The 12,556-nt window shown below is 39.3% G+C and overlaps 1 protein-coding gene across 4 annotated transcripts in view; it reads left to right on the plus strand.

Annotated features, from left to right (window-relative positions):
- Positions 1 to 12,556, plus strand: part of adamts9 (ADAM metallopeptidase with thrombospondin type 1 motif, 9) — a 266,041-nt gene that overhangs the window by 68,289 nt on the left and 185,196 nt on the right. For all 4 annotated transcript variants that reach the window (XM_063067960.1, XM_063067961.1, XM_063067963.1 and 1 more), the window contains 4 exons: positions 8,439 to 8,587; positions 9,391 to 9,572; positions 10,291 to 10,427; positions 10,517 to 10,634. In XM_063067960.1, the coding sequence (XP_062924030.1) occupies positions 8,439 to 8,587; positions 9,391 to 9,572; positions 10,291 to 10,427; positions 10,517 to 10,634 (586 nt within the window). The remainder of the gene's footprint in view (positions 1 to 8,438; positions 8,588 to 9,390; positions 9,573 to 10,290; positions 10,428 to 10,516; positions 10,635 to 12,556) is intronic.

Here is a 12,556-nt window from a genome sequence, read left to right on the forward strand (position 1 = left end):
AAACCAGAAGGTGATATCTATCATTATAACACAAAATTGAAAATCTGTATTACTGTTAATTTGACCCATATTAATCATACAGTTATTTACTGTTATGGAAGGTTCTAAATAACACCTCAAAAGTGTTTCATGCAAATTCTCAATTTTGCATAATGATAGATATCACCCTCTGGTTTTATAATTCACAACTACTTTTTTGAACTTCATAAGTATTTAGGCTTGCATTTGATCTGGCTGTTAACTCCACAGGAGCTGTCAATATACAATGGAGTGGCTGAGTACTCAAGATTGGTTCCAAGACAACAATTTTATTAAAATGTATAGCATACAAATTCGAACATTTTGATTTCCTGATTTCCTTAAATCATGGGATATTCATGGAAAATAAATTAGCTTTTTTGTGTTTTCAATACAATTAAAACTCAGATATAGTGTTCAGAAACTTTGACACAGCAAAATTAGTAAGAAAGTACATCCTTGGGATTACGTGACCACAATATGGAAGATTTACTGCTGAATTTTTCAAATCCTGTGCACTAATTACCTTCAGTTCACTACTTTTGAGCCAAATTCTCACATGTAAGCAAGGCATCAGGCTCTAAAGATGTACCTGGTAGGGCTCTAAAAACCTCTGCCAACCAACTGCTGTGACTGTTCAAGGACATCTTCAGTCTCCCACTGCTGTAGTCATTAGTGCCCAAGAAGAGCAGCTTGAGCTGCCTGAATGCCTACTGCCAGTGGCACTTATATCTACTGTGATAAAGTGCTTTGAGTGGTTGGCCGTGGCTAGAATCAACATCCTTTCTAAAGTAATGCAATTTGCCTATTGCCCAGTAGGTCTACAGATGATGCAATTTCACTGGCTCTCCACGTGACCTCCGATCTCTTGGATGATAGTAATACTTACTTCCAGCTGCTGTTTATTGACTCACTGTTCAACACAATTCTACCATTAACAAGCTACAAAACCTGGGCCTCTGTACCTCTCTCTGCATCTAGATCCTTGAGTTCCTCACCAGCGGAACACAGTCTGTGCAGATCAAAAATAACATCTCCTCACTGGCAATCGCTTCTCGCTTGAGGTGCTGCCTCACTTCAAGGTTGCATGCTTAGTCCATGCCCTGTTCGCTCTACACCCATGACTATGTGGTTAGGCACAGCTCAAAAGCCATCTATAAATTTGCCGATAGCACAGCTATTCTTGGCCAAATTTCAGACGGTGATGAGGAGCATACAGGATTAAGATAGATTAGCTGATTGAGTAGTTTTATAACAACCACCTTGCACTCAACATCAGTAACACCAAGGAATTGCTTGTGGACTTCAGGAACAGGAAATCAACATAACACCCACCAGTCCTCATCGAGGGATCAGCAGTGTAAAGGTGAGCAATTTCAAGTTCCAGGGTGTCAACAGCTCTGAAGATCTATCCTGGGCCCAACATTTCTATGCAATTAGAAAGAAGGCACAACAGCGATTATATTTCATTAGAAGTTTGAGGAGACTTGGTATGTCACCAAAGGTACTCGCAAATTTCTACAGATATTCAGTGGAGCGCATTCTCACTGTCTAGTATGGAGGAGCCATTGCACAGGATCAGAAAAGGTTGCAAAAAGTTGTAAGCTCAGCTAGCCCCATCATGGGCACTAGCCTCCCCAGCATCAAGAGCACCTTCAAAAGGCAATGCCTCAAAAAGTTGGCACTCATCACCCCAGACATGCCCTCTTAACATTGCTACCATCAATGAGGAGGCACAGGGGCTTGAAGACAGGCATTCAATGTTTCAGGGACAGCTTCCTCCACACCACCATCAGATTTCTGAATGGGCAGTGAATCCATGAATACTACTTCACATGTTCCTCCCTTTCTTTTTGCACTAATAATTTATACGTATACTTTTAATTGTAATTTATTTATTTTTTACAATTTGTTACAATGTACTGCTGCCACAAAACAACAAATTTCATGAAATTTGCCTGTGATATTAAATCTGATTCTGATCCTGAATCTGACTTTGATTGTGTTATTTGAGACCTGTGCACCTAAAAGAATGATGATGCTTTTCACCACCATACTGGACCCACATTGTTGCGTGATTTGTGACTGTGGCTCTCATTGAACTGGAAGCATCTGTTCTGCAAAACGGGCCACATGACCTTGTTGCTATACTCTACCCAGGTGGCCTCTGACAGTTTATGTCAAATCCTTCTTTCACAGTTTCTAATAGCTCAGACTGTTGAAAAGCACGTCCATTTAAAAACACATTGAGCTACTGTTAAATATGGTGAAATAAACAAAAAAAACTGAATTTAGTTTTAATAAATATACCAGCTGTGGAAGGGTTCAAAGTGTATCAGCCACTGATTGTGCCTGGACTTGATAATGGGTTCAAGGAAAGAGTGGGAGATCAGATCTGCACACTGCAGCTTGTTGTCATTAATAATGAACCATAATCCAACTCATTAATTCATACGGAATTTTCAGAGAATATTCTGATAAAGAGGATAGTAGACTGACCTAGCATTTCCTTACTGGCTGCTTTCGACAGCCAATGGGGCCCACCATTTTAGTCACCTTGATTAAGAAAAAGAAAACTGAAACCTATGAACCGTCCTTCATTACCACAAGGAAGAGCTTCACCATTAATGACGTCTTTCTGAATTGCAGATATCTCTGTTGATAAGCAGAGCTTTAAAGTAAGTTCACAAAGAGTAACGAGAGTTGGTCAGGGGATCTGCTTTAGATGTCATGCGTTCCAGGGCGAATGCATTCACATAGAAGCACGGGCCCAGCATTCCCTCACACTGAGTTGATTTTAATGTCCAATGGGATTCGATTGTGGAGTAAAATTCTTTGGTAATAACCATCAAGACTAGGTGGCAGACAGATAAAACCTAACTGCATAAATTCTGCAAAGAATTGGTGTGGGAAATGCACAAAAAATTAGGTCCTGGCCCAAGAAATGCCTGAGGTATCATTAACCACCTTTTCATTGGGGCGTCCATTATACTGGGCATCCATGGTGATGATGAAACGGATTTCTGTTACACAAAGGTGAGGACTGCTGAAATCTTTGGGAGCTCCTGAGCACATTGATTCTTGAGGTTAAGAATTGGGTCTAGGAGAGAACTGAACCAGGAGAGGTGTCACAAACAAATGCTGGCAGTATTCAACTACTCAAGAAAAGGTATTGGCCTGACAGCTCTACCTTGCTTACCAAGAGGACAAATGCTTTAAATTTTAACGTGGTGGGGCCTCATAATTTCATAAATCTTTGTGAATATTATGAATATTAAATATAACTATTAAAGGTAATATATTTTAAATTATAGTAGTATGATAATTAGTTATAATTATTGTTTTATTCCCATATCGTTTGCTATTGAACCAAAAATATAATTCAGCAATCTTTGCTTACTGTGTTGATTTCTCTCTCAAAAAAAGAAATGTTTGCTTGTAAAGATGATATGGTGGGAAATGGACCAGTTCACTCTTGGCATTGCATATTCCCAGGACAAATATAGCAAAGCTTGTTGGAGTTCAAAACATACTCTGCAGTATTTTAATAATTTGTCATAACTCCCACGAGAAAAGAGCACCCTCTAGTGTACTGGTGTGGCATTTTAATTTCTAGCATTGGCCAATGTTTTTACATCTGTCATGTCTTTGCTGATGCAGTGCCAATTCACACTTGGTGGGCATGAGCCCAGAAGGAACTGATTCTGGACTTTCCTGAACTCACAGAGATATAAAAAGAGAACAAAAAAATCATGATTAGAGAAGGCCATTGGGATTATCTTGCATGTGATTTCCTGTGCTTCACACAGCAGACGTTCTGAACTCACCTGGAGCTAATCTCCTGAAAGAGGTGAACAATCAGATAAAAACAGGCCAATTAGCAGGTGTTGGAGAATTTGGAAAATTCTTCTCATTCCACTTAGAGACAAAGACAGGGAGAGGAAAATGACTATCCACTCAGTTTGGAATACACTCAGATTGAACTGAAGCTGAAAGGATAATGTTCCAGCCCAAAACATCGTCTCCCTCCTCTCCCTTTCATGAAATTCCAAATAAACATGTAATTTGCAAGGATTATACAGTACATCTTACTTGGTGAACGAGTGATTGAAGGGTAGTCAATTAATAAGACATGACTTTATTAGATTTCTTGTTATTTCTTTTGTGATTGGATTTTGGATTATAATAAATTTATTTTTCAAATTCTGTTAAGTTTTATTTTACTGGTTCAGATATGATTGTGGTGGCAACTCACTTTACCTGGTTTATCAATTGAGATGTCTTCAGGCTAAGAGCCAAGCCTAAGAAGTCAGTTGATAAGAAATAATAGACGTAAATAAAGGTAAAGAATTCCTCTTAGCAAACTGGGCTTAAGTCAGTTGTTGTGGTAGTTCTTTGGTATGCACAAAGATCAACAAAGTTCAGTACTTAAATTCTCTTGATGTATGGATTCCATGTATTGGGAGCACTCAAATGCCCTGCACAATCAGTAGAAGGAGTGAACAACCTCACAATCTATCCATCCTTTCATCCTGTTGGTAACCATCTGCCCCATCTGTGGGTACTCTGTGTTCTCACATTGGTCTCTAAAGCTGATGAAATTGGCGTGGATGTAAATCATCCTGAATCCTGTGGGCCTTCCTAAGAAGGTAGGGTAAGGGCAGCCATCCTAACAGCAGATCACTGAATTCTGAATGTAGCTGCCCTTTCCCCCCTAAGATTTACTTGTAATGATGTTAGGAAATACGATTGGTGGCATCTTGGCAGTGATGCCCAGACATACATTGTTGATTGTCACACTGTAAGTGAGGGGTATTGAAGCTACTTAGCCATTCCACCACTGACCCCTCAATGAGGAGAGGACTGGTGTATGTTCTGCTGACTTCCATTCCTGACATTCAGTTTAGCAAATTTCTCAGCAAACAAACTACTTAAGCGAGTAGAAAAGTAAATTCATTTGTTTAGAAGACTTCATTTGATGGAAAAGACTTTTACTTTTCTAAGAAAGTTACAGCTACTACTGCCACTGACACGAAGAAAGAAAACTAACTAATGCGAGGGTGGCTAAATCAGTCTTTCATTTATGTAATACAGTATCTGTGATTTTGTTTTAGTTCTTACTAATTGAAACATTTTTAATTTTGTGCTCCTGTAGTATTTTGCTTTTTAATTATGTTTCATTTATATGGTATTGATCTTGTCTGCTCATAGCAGTTCAAAGTGTTCGAAGTTTAAAGTAAATTTTAATATACGTCACCATATACAACTCTGAGATTCATTATCTTGCAGGCATTCACAGTAAATGCAAAGAAATACAATAAAATCAATAAAAGCCACACTCAACAAGCCAGACAAATGCCACTGTGAAAAAACAACAAATTACAAATACAAAAAGGGAACAATTATAATAAATAAATAAACAATAAATATCAGGAATATGAGATGAAGATTTCTTGAAAGTGAATCCATAGATTGTGGGAACAGTTCAGTGTTGGGGTGAATGAAATTGAGTGAAGTTATCCCCTCTGGTTCAAGAGGCTGATGGTTCAGGAGTAATACCTATTTCAGAGCCTTGTGATATGGGTCCTGAGGCTTCTGTACCTCCTTCCTTATGGCAGCAGTGAGAAGAGAGCATGGCCTGGATGGTGGGGGCATTTGATGATGGATAATGTGCTCAATGGTGTGAAGGGCTTTACCTGTGATGGACTGGGCTGGATCCACTACTTCTTGCAGGCCTTTCCGTTCAAGAGCATTGGTGTTTCTGTACCAGACCGTGATGCAACCAATCAATATACTCTTCACTGCACATCTGTTGAAGTTTTAGATGACATGCCAAATCTTCACAAACCTCAGAAAGTAGAGGCACTGCCGTGCTTTCATCATAATGGCATATAAGTGCGGAACTCAGGACAGATCCTCTGAAATGACAACACTGAGGAATTTAAAGTTGCTGACCCTCTCCACCTCTGATCTCCGATGAAGACTGGCTCATGGACCTCTGGTTTCCTCCTCCTCAATCAATCAATTGATCAACTTGGCTGATTGGCAGGAGGCAAAGAATCAGAATAAAGGGGACCTATTTTGCTTGTCTGCCAGTGACAAGTGTTATTCAGCAGAGGTCAATATTGGAACCACTTCTTTTCATGTTATATATCAGCGATTTTGATGACAGAATTGTTTTTGTGGCCCAGTTTGCAAACAATACAAAAATAGGCGAAGGGGCAAGTAGTGTTGAAGAGGTAGAGATTCTGCAGAAGAACTTGGACAGGTTGGGAGAATGGGCAAAGAAGTGGCAGATGGAATATATTGTAGGGAAATTTATGGTCATGCACTTTGATAGAACGATTAAAGCCATAGTTTATTTTCTAAATGGTGAGAAAATTCAAAAATCAGAGGTGCAAAGAGTCTAGGGAGTCTTTGTGCAGGATTACCTAAAGGCTAACTTGTAGATTGAGTTACTGGTGAAAAAGACAAATACAATTTTAGCATTCATTTTGAGAACACTAGAATATAAAAACAGGAATGTAATGCTGAGGCTTTATAAGGCTTTGGTCAGACCACACTTGGAGTATTGTGAGCAGTTTTGGGCTGCTTATCTAAGAAGACATGCGGGCATTGAAGAGGATCCAGAAAAGATTCATGAGAATGATTCTGGGAATGAAAGGCTTAACATATAAGGAGAGTTTTGTGGCTCAAGGCTTGTACTTGACGGAATTTAGAAGAATGAGGGGGGATCTTATTGAAACCTATTAAATATTGAAAGCCCTAGACAGAATGAATGTGGAGAGGATGTTTCCTCTAGTGGGTGAGTCTTGGACCAGAGAGCACAGCCTCAGAATAGAGGGACATCCATTTAGAACAGAGTTGAGAAGGAATTTCTTTAGCAAGCAGGTAGTGAATCTGTGGAATTCATTGTCACAGATGGTTGTGGAAGACAAGTCAATAAGAGTATTTAAAGCAGTGGTTGATTGTTTCTTGGTTAATCAGGATATCAAAGGTTACAGGGAGAAGGCAGGAGAATGGTGTTGAGAGGGATAATAAATCAGCCATGATGAAATGGTGCCCCATGTCTTATGGTCTTCAATTAGCTCCTTACTCATGCTGACATTGAGTGAGAGGTTGTTGTTATGGCACCACTGACCCAGATTTTCAATCTCCCTCCTATATGCTGATTTGTTACCGCCTTTGATTTGGCCAATGACGGTGGTGTCATCAGCAAACTTAAATATGGCATTGGAGCTATGCTTAGCCTCACAACCATAAGTATAAAGCAAGTAGAGTGGGGGGATAAGCACAGAGCCTTTGGTGTACTTGTGCTGACGGTGATTGTGGAGGAGATGTTGTTGCCAATCTGAACTGACTGGGGTCTGCAAGTGAGGAAGCCAAGTTTCCAGTGCACAGGGAGGTTTTGAGGCCTAGGTTTCAAAGCTTATTGATTAGTTTTGAGGGGATGATAGTATTGTATGCCAAGCTGTAGTCAATAAAGAGCATCCTGATGTATACATCTTCACTGTCCAGAAGTTCCAGGGTTGAGTCTGGGTCAATTGGTTTCCAGAAGTTCACCCTCCTGAAGGATGATCTCTCATCGCCCTCAGAGACTGAAATCACAGGATCATCAGGGGCTGTGGGAGTAGTGTAAGTACTTCCATGTTTTGATGGTCAAAGCAAACACGAAAGGCATTGAGCTCATCTGTGAGTGAAACCTTGTTGTCACTGACGTATCTCACTTGGTTTCACTTTGTCAAAGGTGATAGCATTCAAATCGTTGAGCTAGAAGCGATTATTTGAGAAGTAAAGGAAGAAAGTCACCAAGGGATTTAAATATTTTCAAAGTAACGTGGAACAGTAGCTTGTCAATTATGTTCATTTTTCTTTTCTTTGGGAAGTTGACCAAGATAATAGTTGACATCGGTGTTTTCTACTCCTAAAAGTATATCAGGTTTGCAATCTATAAACTAAAATTTCCATTAAGAATAAGAATTTATGAGGAAAATATTTTACTCAAATGGATTAAATATGTTTATAAATTTAAAGGATCATTCGACTGTAAAAGAGAAATAACAATAAACTTTTGCAAGTGAGCACACATAATGAATCTTTTATGATATTGTTTGGGGGATTTAATCTGCTCCTTTCCAGATTTAGCTGTTATTTACTTCCCATTTCAATGACATGAAAGTATACTTTTCTCTCGTAAACTAAAGTTTTTGCCTGATTGCTTTTATATTCGATTTTTCGATTTATCCACTTGCATTAAGTTTGTATGCAGTTAAGTTAAACATAATCAAATACATTCATATTGGTTTTTTAATCCTTTGTAATTAAAATGGAGTATCATGTTTTTTATTTGACTGAAACAGTCTGTGGATTTGCGGCTTTCAAGTCGAGAACTAACTTCTCTCTAATTGTTGTCTCAATAGCACTGCAAACATGGTGTCTGTATTGTGAAGGATCCCACAGAATTTGCTGCAATGGATGGATCATGGGGACCTTGGAGCCCATTTGGTTCCTGTTCCAGAACTTGTGGAGGTGGCATTAAAAATGCAGTTCGAGAATGCAATAAACCAGAGTAAGCATGTTTCATCAGTGTACAAAACACATTTAATTCTTTAGCAGATCTTGAAAGATCACTGGATTGTCTTAATTTATCCATCATTGTTTAAAAATCTGAATGGAATATAGTTACTTACAATGATGATGAAAAGTCTTCAGAATATAGAACATAGAAAGGAACAGCACAGGAATCAGCTCTTTAGCCCTCACTGTATGTGGTGACCATAATGCCTATTCCAACAAGTTCCATCTACCAACACGTGATATACTGTATATTCCTCCATTCCCAATATATTGATGTGCCTATCTAAATGCCTTTTAAACATTGTTTTTGTATCTACATTCTCCACTTATTCTGGCAATGTGTTACAAGCTCCTATCACTATTTGGGCAAAGAAAAAAAAACCTCAAAAATCATTTTCAATATTTTCCCCTCTTGCTTTAAAGCCCCAGTATTTGATTTAAAGACTCTTGACTGTTCACCCTATCTATCCCTCTCATAATTTTAAATACTTCAATCATGTTTCCTGCGAGCTTACAGACCTCCAGGGGAAACAATCTAAGTTTGTCCACCCTCTCCCTATAGCTAATACCCTCTAATCCCGCCTTCATCCTGATGAACCTCTTCTGCGCTCTTTCAAAGTTTCCACATCTTCCTTGTAATGGAGCAACTGGAACTGCACACAGTATTCTAGATGTGGCCTGACTTGAAGTTTTTTATACAGCTGCAACGTTCTGATAGCAACTGTTCAGTACTGAAAATGAACATAGTTATTGTGTTCTAGAAATGGAAACACGATTATTATTTCCTGATCTTAGGCCACGAAATGGTGGGAAATATTGTGTTGGACGAAGAATGAAGTTCCGATCATGCAATACAGAGCATTGTCCAAAGCAAGAGAAGGACTTCAGAGGAGAGCAGTGCACGCAGTTTGATGGAAAACATTTCAATATTAATGGCCTACCTCCAAATGTGCGATGGGTTCCCAAGTACAGTGGAAGTGAGTATTTCATTAGGAGAGGGAAAAATATTAGGATACAAATTCTATTGTGTAGCAGAACATTTTATGCATTATACAACTATTTAGAAACAGAAAATCAAACACAGGCTCAAAACACTGGGTCTTATGATAGTTCAAAATAATGAAATTGCTGCAAAACTAAACTATGCGAGCCTTGAAAGCAGGAGTGGGCTTTTTCTCCTTCCCCTTCTCCCAACTTCTTATTCTGGTTTCTTTCCCCCTTCCTTTCCAATCCTGATGAAGGGTCACAGCCCCAAACATCAACTGTTTAATCCTCTCCAGACCTGCTGAGTTCCTCCAGCATTTTGTGTGTGTTGAGGGCTTAATCTGGTTATCCCCCATGCATTCTTGCCACCCACACCTACCACTGCAGTGTTTCACCATCCATCAGGTACTCTCGAATAGATAAAACAACCCAAAAGTAGCAGTTCCAATTGAGAATCTTAGCTTTAAGGGCTCTTACTAAGACAAAAGGTCACCTTTAAAGCTTGCATGTCTTGTGTAGCATTACAAGTAAACTATGGTTATTATGTCTGGGAATTGTGATGCTGGTGAGCACAATGCATGTAAGAAAACCGATACCCTCTGCCCCTGCGCAAAACTCATGTGGGTCCCCCTGCAACACTGTTTTAATGTACATTTTCCAGTGTGGAAGGTGAAAAACATCATTAAACTAAGAATCCTGTTTCCTTTCCAGTTTTGATGAAAGATCGCTGCAAGTTGTTCTGCAGAGTGGCTGGAACCACAGTCTATTATCAACTCAGGGACAGAGTTATTGATGGCACTCTTTGTGGGCCAGATACCAACGATGTGTGTGTGCAAGGACTTTGCCGGGTACAACATTAACTTTGAAATGATGTAAATTTTTAAGTTAGAAAGTTGTTTATTTGATGTCTCATGAAATTAATGTTTATTTTCTACAGCAAGCTGGATGTGATCATGTATTAAATTCAAAAGCACGAAGAGATAAGTGTGGTGTTTGTGGTGGTGACAATTCTTCATGCAAAACATTAGCAGGCACATTTAATACCGTCCACTATGGTAAGATATTTTTTTATACAGATCAGGTTATTTGCATAGTTACCTTGTTTCTTTGACCTCATATTTGCTTAATTTTTAAAAAAAGCAAGCAGGTACTCTCTAGCGCTATTACAAATCTAATTTATTGCTGTACATAAGAACGTAAGAAATAGGAGCAGAAGTTGGCCATCTGGCCCGTTGAGCCTGCTCCACCACTCAATAAGATCATGGCTGATCTGGCCATGGACTCATCTCCACCAACCTGCCTTTTCCCCATAACGCTTAATTCCCCTACTATGCAAAAATCTATCCAACCTTATCTGAAATATATTTACTGAGGTAGTCTCCACTGCTTCATTGGGCAGAGAATTCCACAGATACACCGCTCCCTGAGAGAAACAGTTCCTCCTCATCTCCGTCTCCTGAATATTGAAGCTACGTCTCCTAGTTCTAGTCTCACCTACCTGTGGAAACAACTTTCTCGCCTCTATCTTATCAATGCCTTTCATGATTTTATTCCCTTTCCTATATCTTATGGTCCTATGGTCTAATAATATCTCCTCTCATTCTTCTGAATTCCAGTGAGTATAGTCCCAGGTGACTCAATCTGTCCTCATAGTCTAACCCCCTCATCTCTGGAATCAACCTGGTGAAACTCCTCTGCACCATCTCCAAAGCCAGTATATCCTTCCTCAAGTAAGGAAACCAGAGCTGCACGCAGTACTCTAGATGTATAAGTCAGTGGCTGTCAACCTTTTTCTGCTCGTGGCCCACGTGTGATTTTCATTGATCTCTGTGACACTCCCCCCCCCACCCTCCATAGTCTGTGTTAGTTGCTAAAGTTTCTTTTTGTCATCTGTACTAATTATTCTAATATACAGACAATATTAATGTTTTAACAGGTTATTGTTATTATTATATGTTATATATAATGTTCAGGTGGCAGAGTAGAGACTCTACCAAAGGAGGTGCAAGACCCTCGTCCCCGTAGCTAGCCTGCAGGTCACCCTTGGGCAAGGTGCTTAGCCCCCTGATCAGGGTCATGTGAAGCCGTGGGAGCAGGTAGTGGATGGTCGTATGAGCAGTTGGCGCATATCAGAAGTCCTGGTTATGCGACCACTGCACCAGGCAGGCAATCTCAGAAGAGTATTGATTATGGCTGGGGTCACCCATCTTGTAAAGACACTGCCCAGAAGAAGGCAATCGCAAGCCACTTCTGTGGAAAAGTTTGCCAAGAGCAATCATGCTCAAAGACTTTGATCGCCCACATCATACGACATGGCACGTAATGATAATGATGAATGTTACATGTGTATGTTACATATGTATATGAAAAATAAAACTATTTCAGAGCTCTGAATAAATACTAGAATATTAGTAAACATCAAAAAAAATCTCATGTGAAAAACTATCAGAGTTGAATATACATGTAAAAATTAAACTAGCTTTTTAGGCAGTATGGTTTAAATTTTTAGGCAAATATTTTAAGTGCTATTATATACAGTGGCTTGTTGGGGTATTTATCCCCCAACAATTTGTCCACATAAATAAGCATTATAGTCAGGGATTTTGATCAAGTTAATTAAGAATCTTTATTTGTGAATCACATGCTCCTTTTTTTTACCACAGAGTTCAAAAAGCAGGGAAAACTAAAAATTCAAAAACTGAAATATCAGCAGTTCAAAATTATTCAACCCACTTTGCTCAGTACTCAATTAAATCACCTCTTGCAGCTATTACAGCCAGTAGTCTTTCTGGATAAGTAAGTCTCTATTAGTTTTGCAGAATATGGTGGAGCAAGATTTGCCCATTCCTCCTTGCAAATTTACTCCAGCTGTGCCAGGTTAGTTGGGGAGCCATGATTGCCAGAGATGTTCAGTCAGGTTAAGGTCAAGATTTGGGCCACTCAAGGACATCAATGTTCTTCATTTGAAGCCACTCCA

The sequence above is a fragment of the Mobula hypostoma genome, chromosome 15, assembly GCF_963921235.1.
Source record: "Mobula hypostoma chromosome 15, sMobHyp1.1, whole genome shotgun sequence".
NCBI lineage: Eukaryota > Metazoa > Chordata > Chondrichthyes > Myliobatiformes > Myliobatidae > Mobula > Mobula hypostoma.